The sequence below is a fragment of the Liolophura sinensis genome, chromosome 3 (assembly GCF_032854445.1).
Source record: "Liolophura sinensis isolate JHLJ2023 chromosome 3, CUHK_Ljap_v2, whole genome shotgun sequence".
NCBI classification, from domain to species: Eukaryota; Metazoa; Mollusca; class Polyplacophora; order Chitonida; family Chitonidae; genus Liolophura; species Liolophura sinensis.
The window spans coordinates 7,773,204-7,792,015 of record NC_088297.1 but is presented as its reverse complement, the minus strand read 5'-3'; the positions used below and the strand labels follow the sequence as shown (position 1 = coordinate 7,792,015).

General features: G+C 41.2%; 1 protein-coding gene across 23 annotated transcripts in view; it reads left to right on the top strand.

The window, feature by feature from the left end:
• The window catches only part of LOC135463552 (uncharacterized protein KIAA1958 homolog), a 69,594-nt gene that overhangs the window by 25,229 nt on the left and 25,553 nt on the right, over positions 1 to 18,812 (top strand). Inside the window, exons 4-6 of one of the 23 annotated variants that reach the window (XR_010443556.1) lie at positions 2,254 to 2,612; positions 3,170 to 3,582; positions 4,702 to 4,784. The exons of 9 other annotated variants lie outside the window; for them this stretch is intronic. Coding sequence is in view for 11 of the 14 variants with exons in the window: in XM_064740824.1 (XP_064596894.1) it covers positions 11,134 to 11,636 (503 nt within the window). In the remaining 3 variants the exon portion in view is untranslated. 13 more of the 23 variants (XR_010443554.1, XM_064740847.1, XR_010443555.1 and 10 more) reach the window with 13 other exon arrangements.

Sequence of the window (18,812 nt, the reverse complement as noted above, 5' to 3'; positions counted from 1 at the left end):
TGTTCATCTGCATTAGTTGTGTAGCCTCGAGTTTGTGTACGATTTGTCAGTGGATCAGTGTACTGCTTTAAGTTCTTGAAGAACAAGCTCATCCTACCTTTAGAAATGAGCAAATCATCCGAGTTTATCATTTCATTTAAAATTCTATAAAATTTCTTGATAGATTTAACTGCTGAGACAATGTCAATATCTTCTTTCTGGAACTGCTGACTTAATACAGCAGCAGGGGTGAGTATCTCCAGATAGTAGGAAATGAACAGTGGGAACTTTGCATCCCTGAAATTGTCATAATACCCTTTGAACTTAACTTGTTCATTATTCTTGAACGTATTATCCAGGCTCATGTGTTGCAGGTGTTCCATCAACAGACGGTAGTTTTGTGAAACCCACTGTAGAGCGCGAACCTTGTGTTCTATCCATCTCGTACCACTAGATTTAACAGGTGTACAGGCCGACAGTTCTAAAGCTTCAGCTATTCCCACAAGTTGTCGCATCTTCTTTGGACTCTTATCATACATAAGATACAATGTGAGAAGCATATCCTCTACGTCACTGAACATGACTTGTTTGGAAAGAGAGTCTTTAATACTGAGCTCTAGTCTATGAGAGATACAATGAACAGCAACAAGCCATGTCATGCCTTCATTGGTTTTAAATATTGTCTGAATCCCACCTCGATTCCCCATATTTACTGAGGCGCCGTCCATACCCATCCCAACAATGTTTCTTAATTTTTTCTGAATTATGTGATCATTGAGTGCACACTTAATTGTCTCAACAAGTCCTGCTGCATTCCCTTGCAGACTAGGTGATATTTCTTTCAGTGAAAAAAACCTAACCATTTGACGACCTGTTGTTGGATTGAGAAAAAGTACATAAATAAGCTCTTTCTATTTCTTACATCTGTACTTCCATCAACAAGGAGACTGAAGAATTTGGCTTGGCGCAATGTCTAATTTAATTCGTCCTCGTAAATTTCTGCAATGTTTTCAATAAACTCAGCACACTTGAGGCCAGTTAAATATGCTTCTCCCAATTCTACTCCATGCTTTTTTTCCATTTTAGCAAATGCCGGAAATTTGGTAAACGATATTTTCTCTTTAGCCACAAGAAAAGCAATGTCAAAGAGTTTTTTCATGCGATCTCTATCCTTATTCTTTGGTCGGACCAATGACTGACCGATTACGGATTGGGCTGCTGGAGATTCTCCATTTTCCCTCAAAATTTCATCTCGTTCAAGCAATTCTTCTTTTTTGTGGGGTTCTCCATTTTTATGCGTTGTGGCGGCATCGTGTTTGACGTTTGATGTACCCGTTATCCACGCCTTCTGGAAATTTCTGATTGAACAGACTTGACGTTCTTACGAAGAACACAGCGAACAGCGAACTTCCGTGACGACTGTTTGTCCTTTTTTGCGTTCCTGATCAACCACTTCTAACCAGTCAAACCCCCAAGATTTTAAAGTAGACAACTTCATCGTTAACGAATACAATTACAACATGTGCTTGCAGCAAAGTGCAACTTGTCATGCGTGTAGATCGTACATTTTCGAAAGTCCATGTATTATTATATACACAAAAGTACTAGTCAGTGCGGTGTGAGCGACAGCGCCAAACAAAGGGGCATAACTGAGTGTGTTTGCGACTTCACCATCGAGGTGATTGGACTGAGGAATTCACGTTCGATATGTCATGTTTGTCCACAAAGATTATCATTCTTGTTTAATATATTACTGTTTTGGCTTCTAAGTCAATCTACATGATTGGTGTCGTTGTATATTGTAGCGACCATCAATGTATTTCTCCTGCTATTTTTACGTTTTTAATTTTTTTAGCAGGCCATTTTACCGTTAGCCGGCAACATACGAATTTTCGCCTGCTTTTCGCCATTCGCAGGGCGCTAAAACGAGCCCTGATTACATGTAAAGAACGGTATAGATCCCGCTGCATTGGTCAGAGCCGCATGCTGAAACTTGTGCACGTGGCGTTAAATCCATGTTCTCAAGGTTGGATTTACCGCACCAACTTGCAGAATACTTGCAATATAATCAGGACGTTTTAGTCACTCTAGTTTCAACCAGTCGATACTGCAAATAATGTGCACGTGGAATTAAATGCGAGCAAGCTTGTCACTAGTGGGTTCACCAATCATAGTATCGTATTCACAACATCTCACACTCCTCTAGTGAATCGAATCAACGAAGGAGAGACATTGCAAGTCCCAATTCATAATAACGTTTTTTGTTATTGCCAGCATCCAACTCCAAGAGGTACGCTTCGTCATGGAAACACGCGGTCAGTGCTAAGAGGACATTTGAGTTTTGGCTACGGGAACACACGAATCGTGCCGACCAGAGAAGACTGGAACATATCCAGCCCGATGAACTCCAGAGGCTGCTCTGTGTGTTTTTCGCGGAAATTAAGAAACCCGATGGCAGGGAATACACTCCAAAGTCACTTTTAAGTGTCCGAACTGGACTGGAATTTTTCCTGAGAAGCAAAGGCTATCCTGTGTCAATCATTAGTTCTGAGCAGTTCAGGGCAAGCCAGATTGCTTTCCACATGAGAAAGATTCAACTTAAACGATTACAGATAACCACAGAAACCCATTAGGTAAGCCTAAAAACTCGTTTGATACACAAAGCACTGGATACTGTTTAAGAAACTCTTCAGCTGCGTCCTAGAAGTAATTTAATTTGACACAGAGGTAGTGGAGAAGTTAGGAGTTTTGTGTACCGAATATGTGGTGTCTTCATTGGCAAGCCAACAGTCAACAATGGAGCATAGTGATGTATTTGATTACTATTTGATTACTATGTCATTAGTACTGGTAGTTCAGCTAAGCTCAGACTTATTAAGGAGCCACAACTATTATTTATCTTGGCAAAGATTTGGTTTTCTCGTGCATGTACCTCCCTGTTGGAAAGTCTCGACCTCGCACAGCCTTTTTGGTCATGTTCAGTGTGTACTTAAATGTCGTGTTAAAAAGGAAAGTAATACAGGATTTCTCTGCTGTGTCCATACCTTTCGTCAGAACATTTATCTGCTGGATAGAAATGTCAACATACATGTACTATAGGTAACCGAAGCGTTGCCATGTAGATTCGTGCTGTATATTATATCCTGTCGCACTGACTTCCCAGTTTTAAATCCTGTTTTTCTATTACCAGCTGTTGATGATCGAGCTGTTGATGGTAACTTGGTGTCCCAAACAAAGACGTATGCGTCGTCATGGAAACATGCTACCAGCGCGGTAAAGACGTTTGAGTTTTGGCTCCGAGGCTATACGAATAACACTGACCAACGAAGAATCACGCACATTGAACCGAAAGAGCTTGATAGGCTTCTGTGTGTATTTTTCACCACCATTAAAAAGCCGAACGGTCTGGAATATACACCTAACGCGCTGCTGAGTGTGAGGTTTGGTTTGGATTTTTTCCTTAAGCACAACGGTTATCCCGCATCTATCACGTTATCGTCCGAATTCATAAACAGTCGAGTCGCTTTCCAGACCAAGAAGCACCAGTTGAAAGGCCTGCACCAGTCAGCACATCGCCCCAGATAAATGCAGCGCTGTGATACAGTATGTACGTGTTCGTGTTCATCATAACAGAACAATTATTCAAATGCAAAACCTCAGGTTTCATTTGGCACGAACGTAAAGAGGGAAAGGTCTTGATTTGGGTTTTTTTATATCAGTGTTATGTTTTATTGGTATTCCGTCCGCTATAAGGGTTTTAATGTGGATTATCTGGATCTGCATGGATGTCCTTGTCTCCGATGGTGGTTTATGTGCGGTTTTTTAAATGCTGTATCTTGGCTTTATAGTTTTTACTGCTGTATGTCTACTTTATTTTCGTCAGTACACGGGATATATTCGTCTGCTTACGTCGCACACAAAATACATTCACGAGCTTGCCACTTTGTTGACGTTTATTATGTTGCGATGCATATTTGTGGGACAGGCACCTGGTGGACATCACCGATGTTCAAACGTTTAACATTTTTCATCGTCTACCTAGCTTTCGTCTACCGTGATTTTTATGCAGGACCTGAATTTCGAAGCCCTGAGTGTCTTGTTAGATTAAATATTCTGTCAATGAAAGGCCTCTTCTTTTATTTTTGAACCACTGTTTATTCACGCACTTGGCTTACCATTGTCTGGCGGTGGTCAAAGTTGTATTTCACAGTAGTCTTGAGTATGTATTTTTACTACCTGTGCTTGTTGACTAGAGAATAGGCTTATATAGTGTTTCTACTTGATATTGTGTCAAAAAGCTATTTATTATTGCTGCGGTAATATTGAACTTATACAGAAAAATTTGAGATTTTTTCGTGTCCTTTTGTAGGCCAACTAAATTTATTTTGATATTAAAGTTTTGTGGGAAGTTAACTCAAGGATAACTCCAGAACAGTCACTGGGATTAGTAGTATTTTGGCATGATAAATGTTTTATCACTCGAAAAGTATTTTCAACAGTTCAGTTTAAATGTATAAAGCCTTTCCCTAGGTCACCCCAAGCCCTACCTTCAACCCCTACCCACTCCCAAAAATACAGAGAAAAGCTCAGGTAGTGTAAATCATGGTTTAATATATTACATCCTCATGTAAGCTTGTCATCGCTTTATTCGATAGAACAACGCATGATAAGTCTTATTATTCAACAAACCCATATCCATATATGGCCTTACTTTCTTGCCAGCTCAAATGACGGTGTATCACCCGGGGACAGAGAAGGTGATGATTATGGGTGGATCAGAGACTGTAGGAAGGAACTCGCCAAGCGGTAGACCCTTTCCGATCGGTCCTCCGTTACAACGGCTCAAGGTGGTCCACAGACCGGATGTGAAGAGGATGGACGGTCATTCCTCTGAGAGACACGCCATTGGTGCCGCGAAGACGTTTGAGTCCTGGCTCAAGTCTGCTAAGGCGGAGGACATGAAACTGGAGACGATCGACCTAGAAGAGCTTGACACGTTATTATCAGAATTTTACCTCACCGTGAAGAAGAAAGATGGCAGCGAATATTCCACTAACTCTCTGACTTCGTTGAGGACTGGTATCTTGTATTTCTTAAGGAAGCAGGGATACATGGGTGGGGGTTTTAGCCCGGATCACCTCCCAAAAAGCCACACAGCCTTTAAACAGCGTATTCGATCGCTACCACAGCCCACAGCCCGAAAGTAGTTCATTGTCTGGTGACCAATTGACGTTGAAACCGAGCCAGCTTCGTTCCATTCTGTTTGCTCCTCAGATTGTAATTGAAGAGCCTTTTGCCGATAGCGCTCCAGAAGAACCCTTGTAATTTGTAAATACGATCTATCCCTGCATGCTAATTCTTCACTTGCTGACTGTTTCTTTGTTTATATAGTGTGTGTGTGTATTCTTTCTATGTCTATACACACACCTATCCAGTATTCGAACCCAATATTGCTCTACAAGCAACTGTTTGCTAATGGGTGTGCCATCGTGCCTGACGTAGTGATAAGAAATCTGGCCCGAAACTTGAACCAGTCCCGATTTAGACTTTTGGCTTTTTTCTTATCAGATGTAGCCGTCCATGTTGGGAGATCGTCCGAACAACTTCTGTATTCACGTAGTCCTCGTTCCAAGTCTGCGGCTTCCTTGCGTCTCGAAACTGTCGCCCTGAACGTGTTCAAATACTGGATGCAGAAGAACGCTGTGGGTGACAATAGAGGTATAGAGGACATTCCACCGGAGGAGCTGGATGAGTACTTAAGTCAGTTCTTCAGGACGGCGACCCGCCGCGACGGCAGTCACTACTCCCCTAGCTCTCTCTTCAGTTTACGCTCGGGTTTGGAGAGCTATCTGAATAGTAAATGTTACTCTGGGTCTATCATCACGGGAAGAGTCTTCCCAAAAAGCCAGCTGGCCTTCAAGACCAGAAGAATTGAACTGGATACACTTAAGAAACACTCCGGGAATGCAGACGGTGTGCCGTCACCCGATATATGAAGGTTTTGCGTTTAAAAGTACAATTACTAAGTGATTACATGTGTATAGCCCTTTGTAATACAAATAATGTATACTATAATCCATGCATGTTTCCAGATATATGTCAGTTTTAGTGTCATTTCGTAGAGTCCTCTATATATGTATTTGAGGCGCTTGGAAAGCGTGTGCCGTTTTTCTAGTAGATGTCATTGCAAATAGACCCTATTATGATCCTTTTTGCCAACACGTACACATCATTAAATCAGACCAGACTTGATGCTCTTCCATCTTAATTTAAGGCAGGGGAAGATCAGAGGTTAAAAAGGTGTTTTTCACTCCCTCGCCAGAGCCAGAGGTGGAGTGAAACAGAAAATGTTCTGCTCTTCATCATAATCGAACGTTAGGTAAATAGTGTAATGGCACATATCAGGTTTTAATCCACAACCAAAACTACTTTGTTTATTCTTTGACTTGTAAATTTAAATAGCATTAGAGTCGTCTTAAATTTGGCAATATGTAGTTGTCCACATTTTAAATTAGTGTTAGATATAAAATCTGTTTGTGGAGTTGGTCTCAAATCTTCTTATCCTTACATCCCTGAACTGTCAAGCAACTTTTGTAGTTCTTAAAATCGATGTCGAGCAGTTGAAATTGTGTTTTAGTGCATTAAAAAGTGGGTATACAACCTAAGACTGCGATCCGAGTTACATGATAGGCAATTTATGTGTGCAGCTATTATTTAGCATTTCGACCATGGGCTGAAAACTGGGTAACGATGACATTGTTGTCTGTTGGCTCAGGGCAAGTAACTCTTATAGACGTTGCGTAGTGTCAAACTACATTAGCGTTGTGAACGAGGTCAGGCATCATGCTGGTCGCTCTCTCTGGAGACAGTGTAAAGGATATCCTCAACTTAACATGCAGGTTATATGTGTAGGTAGACAGTGACACAGGAACATTGTGTCGAACAATAGGCCGGGCTGGTATGTAGAAAGCCCGTAATCATGTATTGTCTCCAGAGTTCTATGTATTCAAGCATTTTTACTGCAGCTATCAGGGGCTGCTACAGTGACCCAGTTTAAAGCGTATAACAGCAGGCGGTCTCTCGAACTGAATTGAGTTAACCAAATGTGGACAGCGTCAGTTATTTTTACCTGGAATATAGAAGCTATGTAAATCTCTCTGGCGTTAGATCCGATGCATGCGTCTTCTTAGACTGTGGTGGAATGTTAAAACCATCCACATAGGCCGTGATTGTTGTCAGGTGAGTACATGTATTTGCTCAATCAATCATAGAATTGCAGTGGCTACCCATAATATACGGATAGCCAATCCCTCCCCACAATGGAGATTTTTACTGCCATAGCTCAACATTTGCTTAGCCTTTCACATGGGTGCAATTGTCACCCAAATTACACGGATTGCCAACAACAATTGACCCACTGCCCACGTATTTGAAATATTTTTGGAGAACAGTCCTGAATTTAAGTAGATGACATGATTTCACTCGTTATATAGAACAAAGATATAAATTAGGTCACATCGCTAAGTAATGCAAGTCATACATGCCTTCGAGTAATTACGTTCGTCTACTCTTGATAATGTTCAGGTTTCTTTCTGAAAGTACCCTTTTTCACATCTGACCAGGTAGTCATATCAGTCTATTTTTCTGTATTAGGCATATCAAGTCCATGTTATCGTTTCATCGGTAGCTCGATATGGCTTAACTTGGAGTGTAAATGTAGCAACTCAGCTTTGTTTCGATTTGGTAAATATGTTCCGAGTGTTTTACCTTGAGGCCTTCAGCTTGCATACCTCACAGCGATGGTAAACGGGCTGTTGCTTTAACAATACAGTAACATGGTTTAGATGTTTAGATGTTTTATTGTGAGAACTAAAAGTCGAAGACCAGACAGAGTGAATCTGTGTTTATACTTTGATCCCATCCACATTGCCCACATAATAAGATTGCTGACTGGGTATTTATTGTGATGTCAAGATCTTTCAACTTTTTCAGCTTTTTCTTGCATTGAAATGTTATATTCTTCAATTCAGTTCTCGGTGTTAACAGTAAGATTAGAGGTGGTAAGAACGTCCTGTTGTATGATGTACACGTTTGACAGTGATGGAGACAGTAAGGTGTAAATGGGAGCAAAACACGAGTCAGTAAAGTATCTGCTGTGTAGAACAAAGGTCTAGAAATTAACCCAGTCGCGTTATGAGCTTCACGTTGATAGTGAACCGGATACTGCAGTTTATCCTACTGTCGATGTAGTGCAGTAAAATGTAAACCTCGCTTCCAGTGTCATTCTAGCTGGTAGACACATTGAACCACTGGTAGACACATTAAACCTCTGATGATTTGCGGACAGACAAGTTTTGTATCACGAGTTATTTCTCTTGTCAGACTGGCCATGTGGGATAGACCAGGATGCTCCTCCAGCCAATTTCACCAGACAGGTATCTTCACTCATTGGTCAAATGCCCAGGACATCTATCGAGACTCCAGAGTCTTCTCATAGGGTACATTCACATGCGGCTTCCCCAGGCCACAGTTTCTCCGTTAGAATGTTTTCACTGGCTGCCGGTGCAGTTAAACAGTTCGAAAAATGGGTGCGACACACAGTATGCCAGAAGGAGAGGAGGAGAATCGAGGAATACCCATCAGACGAACTCGATTCTCTCTTGGCTGTGTTTTTTGCGACTGTTCGGAAAAACAATGGCATGGAATATAAGCCAAGCTCGTTAAAATCTGTCCGTCAGTCACTGGAATATTATTTGAAGGAACGCAAGTACCCGTACTCTATAACTGCATCGCCTCAGTTCATAAAGAGCCAAACGGCGTACAGGAAACGCTGTCTAGAGCTCTTAGCTGCAGGTGTAGACTAGCGAAGAATTTCTGTGATTAGTTATATACAGGTTTTGTGTGATTAATACATATTAATACATGGAGGTGGACTTTCTACCATGCAGAATTGACGAAATTTGAGCTGAGATTCTGATTCGCTTAGAATTCTGGTGCCATTTTGGAAAGATTTGTGTTTGACAAATGATTGCCATTTATTGAAGATACCAGTATTTGTTACTTTCAGTGCATTCTATAGAGCGGTTATTGCTCATTAATGCCGGCCATATGCCACAATGGAATATCCTTGGTGAGGTTGGCTCTTAGCAAGGACAGTTGTGTATTAGCATATATTTTTTGCGGTTGATGCTTTGTATTAACTACGGCCCACACACACCAACCGCAGCTTTGTTTTCATGCATCACTTTTTTTAGGTGGATTTAAATTTTTATGCCAGATTTGAAAGAAGCTTATTGTTGTTAGTGGCCAAGTTATTGTTCTAAGTTGTTCGAAAGTGTTGCGAGACCGTTGAACATTCCAGTGCACAAGATGTGTGTTAAGATCCTTTTCACCCTCACCAAATTTCCATGATATTTGACCTTGTCTGAGAGTAGGAAACCCTTTTATTCCTGCCAGGCTGAGTTTTGATGAATTTTGATCTTTAAGAAATGAAAGAAGACACTTCGACGATAGGGAATGAGACTGTTATTTATGTATATCTAATTGCTATACATCATTTGTAGAGGATCTCCTGATCAAAGGTGAACATTTTCCTGGATCTAAGACATTTTACATTGTTTTCGTTGTCAGCGCTAAAGACAGATGGAGCTGTATCGATCGCTGTACCCAGAATTGCCCAGCCTCAGCCTGGTCTTGGCGATGTGGGCATTCTCTATGGCCTGGACAAGCGTTCTGTAAGGAGACCGACCGGGTTCCCCGCTTCAGCCGTGCGAAATTCCGGCGGTGCCATAACCTGCCTCCGTAAATGGTTGGCTGAAGAACCCCGTCAGGAAGACCGAAACGTGGAAGAAATTCCATGTGAAGAACTGGACGCCTATCTCGAGGAATTCTTCACCACCATTAAGAAACAGGACGGAAGCACTTACCAGCCCAATTCTTTAAAGGCTGTTCGCCAAGGCATCGAATTTTATCTCAAAGAACGTAACTATGGCTATTCGATAACGAACTCTCCGATTTTCATCAAGAGCCAGTGTGCCTTCAAGAAGAAAACACGGGAATTAGTTCAGGCAGGTGGCACTAAAATGTGGTAAAAATGCCAATTCTTATGTGCTTGACGCCTAGACATTATGCGACAGGTGTAATTTGGCTTAAAAGCAGACCGATGCCAGGTGAAAATAACGACGAAAGAAGCGATCCAAGCCGATGTCCTCTCAAAGCCTGCGTTGGTTATTATTCTGTATCGGTTACACGACTTTTGTGGACTTGAGCTACCAACCTGACTATTTAGAGAATTTACTGTTAAGCTATTTGACTCAATCACAACCAATATGTATTGAAGATTTCGGAGGCTTTTATGATTTAAAAGTTTTTATTGGCTTTTAACTACTTTTTGTCGTGTTTTTTTTTCTGTTATCCGGACTCAAGTTTTGTCAACATATTTTCGTTAATCGTTGCAATCGTTTCAATTCATGATTTTTAACCATTTCATTGTATGTATGGATATGCAGATATCAGATTAACCATTCTAGGGCGGGATCATAATCTGCATGTGCTCTTTGTGTATTTTTAAATAAAACATCATCAGTCTTTTTGTCGAAACACCTCTTGCATTGTTTTACGACAGACATTTTGATGGGGCTCCATGGACTGGTACTCAGATCTACTTGGATTCCCTACATGTCAAATTGTTTTCTACTATTTGAAGCCATTTGTATTCATTGTACTCTGAATACCAATCTAGTAACATTGAAAACCTCTATGTCTAATCATAACTGGGCTGACATAATGCTCTATGGCAAAGGTTTTGTTCAAAACTGTGGTGTGAGTAAAATCGGTACCGGTATTGCCCATCAAGTTTAAATTTAGGGCCAAATGGCGTGGCGATAAACAATGCGTTTCTTTTGGTATGTTACGTATTTGACTAATTTCAAATTTGACGTACTCCATAACACTTTCTACTGTGTCTATGCAGATTATAGTTCTCTCTGACAATGTTAAGAGTACACAACCGAATGCACCATTGGGCCTAGGGGCGTTCCGAATGTAACCAAACAGTAACTTGTTTAATACAGCTGGTATACAGTTTTACCCTCCTCTTGGACAGTCTTTGAAATCCAAATTTCTTCATGGACTTGTTTCGTATATCATTGCCAGATAGGAGTTGGGAAGAGGGCAGCGATAACCATGCTGAAGAAGCGAAGAGGATAAACCACAGCACTTCAAGAGAGGATTTCCTGCGGATGATCGGAATTTCTCCTACAATGATACGCCAGCCTAATCTAAATTCCGCCTTCTACCACGGATCGGCGCCCAAATCAGACGGAGCTTCGGCATCTAGACTGGCCATCGGCGCAATGCGGCTTTTCAAAAAGTGGCTCGTCGAAAACCAAGGCTTGGATTCTTCGAAAAACGTTGAACAGATAAGCCCAGAGGTTTTAGATCCACATCTCGCGCAGTTCCTTACTGTCGTTCGGAAGCAGGATGGTAGCGACTACCGCCCCAATTCCCTCCGTTCTCTGCGTCAGGGAATCGATTTCTACCTGAAAGATCACGGATATCCTTACTCCGTGATCAACTGTCGCGACTTCCCTGAAGCATATCAGGCTTACAGGAAAAGAGTTCAGGCTTTGAATGCGAAACCTTCAGAAAGTTTTTAAACAACTGATTTGGTGGAGAGCGGAACTTTTCAAAAACCTTCATAATCTTTGCAAAAATTATTTTGTGGTTTTAGGTAATCCTCTTATACATGTGCATGCGTGACAGACCATGTGAAATGTTTCATAGTGAAGTGAATGCAAGTAGATTTGGACAGTGTTCATTACCACATCTTATCTCCAGTATTGCGTTCTGCAAGATGTACACGAACAATTATGCGAGGGACGAGGTTTCAGGTCCTTGTAGATGTCCACGTTTGCAAACAGTTTTCTTTAAAAAGAAAGAACATGCTGGCGGCCATAATTCCAAGTAGAATCATTTGGAATGATCAAAACTTATATGCATGTTCCATTTATAGTTAAATACGTGATGCCATTCCGGTCCTTATCCAAAGAAATCATGTGTTGGATTGATTTATCTATGTTATTCAATAGTGTTTCAGTCTGTACTGAAGCACATATTTTGAAGAAGGACAAAATGCCACATAAACGAGGACGGAAATCATTGCGCTTCCTATTGTACCTGACAGATTTTACGACATGGGCGAATCCTGCTGCGTGTGTTAAATTCAAACGTGCAAGGTCATATGTGTTCAGTCGTGTTGTGGAGTTCGTTTGTCATGTGTCATGTGATCTTCTCCAAGTTCTGACTAGGTTGTTCCACCCGGAAGGCTCAATCCGCTTATACCAGTCAAGTTGTCGAGAGTGCAGCTAACAACGTCTGGGATGGAATGAGGGAGGGGCAGTGGAGCCTGTATGTGAAGAAATGTATGACCGCAGGGTTGCTAATGTAGCATACAGGTATCGATCGGTAAATATTGCTGATCAAGTCAGTATTTTGTATGAAGGATACAGGCCGCAACTGTGGGAAAGTCATGTATCTTCTTTTTAAGGGGGGTCATTTGAGAAATTGGCTTGTGGTAATATGGGATATTTTGTGATTTACAAGTAAAGCAGCGAACACCAATACGAATACAATTTTTTTTGTAATATTTAAATTTGTTTTTAACATCAGCGAATTTTCAGCGTTACAAAACATTATTCACAACATTACGCTTTACAATATTACAGGTCACAATATTACTCGCTCAACACAAACAAACTGTCCACGTTTCACAATCGTACACAGCAAGGCCCTAATGTCGACATGACTTCAAGTGTGATCCAGTTGCTTGACAAGATTGCTTATATCTCAAGGGATACTAGTTAGTAGTTAGTATAACGTCGAAAAAATTTGTCATCTTAGTTTGTCTTCATACGTCCCTTCCAAAAAAACGTAATTCCACACGATTACCAAATTTACATAATCTCGTATTATCTTGCAAAAGAAAAGGATGTAGTTTTTGACTGCGAATGATTAAAAGCTTGGAACTGAGGACTATTTTTCGTCTGTCGTTGCCAGGATACGCTGGAAACACCTCGCAGCTGCAGGACCCGGTCGCTCCTCGCACGGACGGAATGCGACTGCCAGAAGCACCCAGGCGACTTGAGTCGTCTAGGCTATCCGTCGTGGCACTGAAGACGTTCCAAAAATGGCGAATGAAACACGGTTCCATCCCCGGACAGCGGATTGAATCGTTAGCCCCGCAAGTGCTGGATTCGATCCTTGCCGAGTTCTTGGCCACTGTAAAGAAACAGGATGATTCCGAATATCGACCCAATTCTCTGAGAACTTTACGTCAAGGCATTGACTTCTACCTGAAGGATGCCGGCTACCCTCTGTCCATCGTGACCTCTCCAGAGTTCAGGTCCAGTCAGGCGGTCTACAAAAAACGGATTGAACTTCTGACATTGAAAGCTTCCCAAATTGACACATGATTTAAAGATGACGAACAAGTATATGGTTGGAATTGTAGACTTCTTGTATCGATTGGAATGAGACGTTTTTTTTTTTGTTTGTCAGATCATTAAGGTTGAATGTCTTGATACGCCCGTGTTGTTGGTATTGTTGATGGCTATGTAAGCAGGCCAGCATTCCCCAAAGTCTTATCCTCGTGTATGGTCATTTACCAGTAAACTTCATCAATTTACTGGTACTCATTCCATTTTGCGTATTGCAGACGTCCCTAAAATCCTAAGTCACGGACATGATGATACTGAGCCGAGGGTTTTCTCATAGATTATTATGTTCACTAAGCATTTCAATTTAACCGTAGCTTTAATGGAAATACCCAAAAACGTTTTGTTCTTCTTCTACGCAGTATGTGTATATGCCAGCAGGGTACATGTCGTTCGGTAGAATAGTTACTGATCTGTTTCCTTTGACAGTTTTGCCAGTGCTTCCTGGGGAATATTTTGGTGACGAAGCCGGCCTTGCTGCATCTGTCGCTGGTATCGGTGTTCCTTATAAACAAAGGGGAATAACCTCCTCGTACACACATTCCGTATCGGCCATGAAAGTATTGGCGAGGTGGATGAAGACAACTGGAAACGACAACCGCCCTCTGGAAGACATTCCCGTCTCGGAACTCGATGGCATTTTGGCCTGTTTCTTCACCAGTGTAAATCGACAGGATGGAAGTTTTTACCAGCCTAGTTCTTTGAAAGCCTTGCGAACAGGAATTGAATTTTACCTGAAGTCTATCAAGGCATCTTACTCTCTGACGTCTTCCAGAGAGTTTAGCTTGAGTCAGGCTGCCTTTAGAAAACGAGTAGATTACTTAATACAGGCTGGTGGGAATAAGATATGTTAAGCATTGTTTAATGTCACAGTTTCAGTTGAATGGACAGCGTATTCCGTTATGGATCTCTATTAGATGCTGAGATTGTCTAAATATAATTTATACACATTGGCGTCTTTTTTGTGTATGCCATTAACTGGGCTTTCACACCTTTCTCGTTTAATAGGTTAGGGTTAATTTTCAGTTAGGTGTGTACATTGTAGGCTACTCGTTAGTCCCCCACCCCACCCCCGAAAAACCGGATCAAGGGTGTCTCCCATTCTTTAAAGCCTCGCATTTCTGTCAATTTTAACCTTTTTAAGACTTTTAAGAAAAGTCTTTTTAAGACTTCTAAGAAAAGTTGTGTAACTAAACTGCAGTCAGATACTGACAAGTATCTCTTGCATAATGTCATGTGATATGTTAAGTTAGTTTTTCACAGGTGTTTATAGTTTGGGTCAGTCATGGTTCAACTTGCTTTATTATGTATGTCATGTATGTCAGTATATGTTGGCAAAACCAGAATGTCCTATTTCGCTGAAATCCAGTTTGCGTGTAGTTTCCAGGTTACATTATATGTCCTTAATTTTAGAACGGCTTAGTGATGCTGTCGTTTTTATCTTACTTTCTGTTCTCGTAATTGATGAAAGAAAAAAAAAGACTTTTATATAAACAAAAATCAACCAAAATACTTTTTATTTTGAATAAAGAGTGAACATTTCGCACTGAAGAAACATACTTCTGTCTAAAGACTTTTTATGCTTATGGAATTTCTGATTCTGGCCAGCTGCACATTATTTAGACAGGTGCACGCTTTGCATTAGGGGGGGGGGGGCTTGTTAAAAGAAAGTTTGGCGTTAATTTGTGCCCCCCCCCCCCCCTCCCCTAACATGTAACACGCACGGATCGTTTGTTCACTTCACCATTTTAAATTGGGAAGCGTTTTAGTGTATTATTTGAAGCTAAATTCCCCGTTGAGAAGCTACATGGAATTGATAGCGTTGGCTTGTCGCGCTGACTGATGGCTTGTGAGATCCCAGGTTCGAGCCCAGCTCCAGATGGCTTGGCCCAGGCCATACGTGCTGAGCTTTGTTTGATACTCGCCTTGGGTAGTGGTATTCCCCGCTGTCTGCCAGGGTTTCTATACCTAATTAACCCCGCGGCCTCGCGGGGTGGGGGGGGGGGGGGGAATTATTCTGGAGTACCCCAGTCAGATAACAAACAAATAAATAAATATAGTGTTTGGAATTAAAGAACCTGGTTGAAATGTTAAGCTACAGGGAAATGCCTCTCCGGAGACTTACTACAATTCGTTAGGCAATATAGTGTTTGTGACTTCAGACCTCGTCTGATCAGGGATTGAGTTGTAAAGCCTTTAAGTAAATTTGTTGTAATCAGGCTCAGAGGGCCTCTGACAACCAACGTGAGTTCAGATAGTTTAGCTCCGTTGATCAGCTAACGAGAGTTCTGATATTTTAGTTCTAAAGAGCGGGCGGTATTCTGAACTTGTGTGTAGAACATCGCTGCTTCATCTGAAAGACATAATCTGAATTAGGCGTGTTTTCTCATTGCCAGCTTATGGCGGATCTTGGGGCAGAATGATACCACCTTCTGAGCGAAATGCCGGGCATGCGCAGAACCACGTGGACTCATCCGGAGACTCATTAGAGGCAAAGAAGCCTGTGGAAAACTCTTACTTTACCTTGAAAAACGCCTTGGGCTCGGCTAGAGCTCTACATAACTGGCTGATGGCGAATCCACGGTGTGAGAAAAGGTCCGTGAATGAGATTTCTCCGGCGGAGCTGGACGTTTACCTCACGGAATTCTTCGCGACTGTCAGGAAGGCGGACGGCACGGATTACCTGCCCCTGTCTTTCCAGGCTTTGAGGACCGCCATTGGACATTTCCTGTCCATGAAGGGCTACCCTCATGCTATATCTACGTCCAGTCTTTTCCGGGGAAGTCAAGCTGCGTATCAAAGCAGGAAAAAACATCTGCATGCTCTTGCTGCAAGTAACAAGAAAAACTGATTGTGAATTTGCTTAATCTTAAACTTAATCATAATATAGACATGCATATACCTAATACAGGCTTGCATAAACATAATAGAGACATAATGAAGCCCCTCTCTCTCAGTGGGTTCGTCGTCATATGAATGAAAAATTGTTAAGTACGACGTTAAACCCCAAGCACTCACTCTCTCAGTGTACATGCTTTGTGGGCTATACATATTGATTTAGAGCTTATCGGAAATAAATATGAAAAACGTATTTTACATGTATATGTATTCATGAAGAAAGGAAACTGGCTTGTGATGTTGCCTCGGGAACATTTAAGGCATTTTACTTTTTAAGTTACATCAAATTTTCTGCTACAACCTAGCAAGAAGATGTAGCTAAAGAACATTGGGACTCATTTGCTAAATGAAGTGAACCAGCGTAATTAAGATTATATACCTACATATATGACTGGAAAAAACATTGATTTTTTTCACAGATATTGTTGTCTTATACCCTGGCAAAAGACGGTGAAAGTTTGAGAAAGACAAAAAGTTTCACGTGAAAGTAGAAAGAAAATGCCTGTATTTCCATCAAGGCGTAACAACATTATGGAATAAAGTTCGACCATCCTTCAAAGAAGGGTGAATGTTGTAACCATCGGAACTCCTATCTGACACGTATCTCAGTACTATGTTGTATGGCGTATTGATCGTGGACAAGTTGTGTTATTGTAACATCATTATGTAATCGGTCTTATTCTTTGTGTATCATTATATTGGGATGTTTTATTAGAGGCCACAGGAATGGGTATTTTTCCAGGCACATTTAGAGCTTGACCTTTTTGGAGCCAAGTGCGCATTTTCATACGTCTGAAACGAGGATCAGTCGTTCAAAGTCTTAGATAATATTACCGATTTTCTCCTGGTGATGTTATGTATTGTGAAAGTCTCAGGGAAAAATGCTGCTATTGTTAGTAAAGAAACATCAAACCAATGTGCCAGATTCTCTTATCAAATTATTGTCATGGTTGTTAAGAATAAATTCCAGTTCTGGAGGAAAGAATCGTATTCTTCTGTTATATCACGTATAATAGGAAATGTCTGGCTATATTGTTTGATCAACCACGTAAGACTCTAGGTATTTCACCTTACATGTACTGTATACATTTACGCTGACGTCACAGTTCTTCACAACACATACTGGTAAAGAACCCAGTCCGGTACTGCTCGAGAAAATATCTTAAGATTAGGTTCTCACACAAATTATTACTTTTCTTACTGACAGACGGGACAAGTCTACAACAGCAAGTTTGGGTTCAGGAATGCATTGCCGGGGTAGACCTCAGAAAACCCGACTCGATGTCGACCTTGAAGAACTGTGGCAGCGCACTGAGGACATTGGAGACGTGGCTCACCAGAGAACCATGGCGCGAAGCCCGCCCACTTTTGGACATTCCACCCGCTGAACTTGACACCTACCTCACGGCGTTTTTCTTGACGAGTCGAAAACAGGACGGAACAGAGTATTTACACAATTCTCTGCGGGCAATTCGCACGGGCATCATGCACTATTTATTAGACAATGGTTACCAACACTCCATAACTACCTCTCCATTGTTCACAAAGAGCCAAAGTGCTTTCCGGAAAAGAAAGGCCAACGGCGTCGCTTTTGATTCCGTTTCAGATGCAGAATTTTAACATATGTATGTGTTACATGTGCACAAGGCACAGCTTGAGCAACAGATATCATCAGAGATGAATATAAAAGAGAGTAAAGCCAAAGCGGTGTGATAGTTAGCAAATGACCAGATGTGAAGCGGTGAAGTCCGTCTCCTTTTCAATATACCTCAGTAAGGGCTTTAATCAAAGTGTTCATGAAAATGCTTAGATAGTAGCAAATCACACGCCTTCCAGCAACATGTTTAAAGCAGGAATGAGGTGAAAAAAAAATGCAGCGATGTTAAATGCAGTGTTTTGGACGTCAGTGGCCTAGAACTAAAAAACTTTGTGCAGTACGCGCAAATTATGCGTTGTAACTTCTTTGAATTAAACTATTATTTACTATGTATGTTTTGCACAATGAATGAAGTTCTAAACAGTGTGGTTAATTACTGGTCCAAGCTGTGCGTTGCTGACCAGAACAAAAATAGATATCATAGGGTATCCAACTCACTGGTGACTCAATTTCTTATTACATTCAATTTTGATGACCAGTTGTTTTTCTCTTCGGTTCGACAACACTTAAAGTGATACTTATTGAATCAAATCTCAGTCTTTTATTTCTGGTTTCTGGTGTTAATGACCATTACGGTAGCGTGATATTTACAATCGTTTCGGCAGCAGTTGCATCACTGTTTAGCCTGTAACTGCGTCGTGTTTAGACAGCAAGAACAATTGCAAGCAAATATCAGTATTGCTACGTTTAGCTTTGAATGTTTGGTAGGGAAATATAACCATCATATTCTGTAAACTACTTGCGTTTCGGAAGTGCGTGTGTTCTGATTAACTACATTTTCTCAA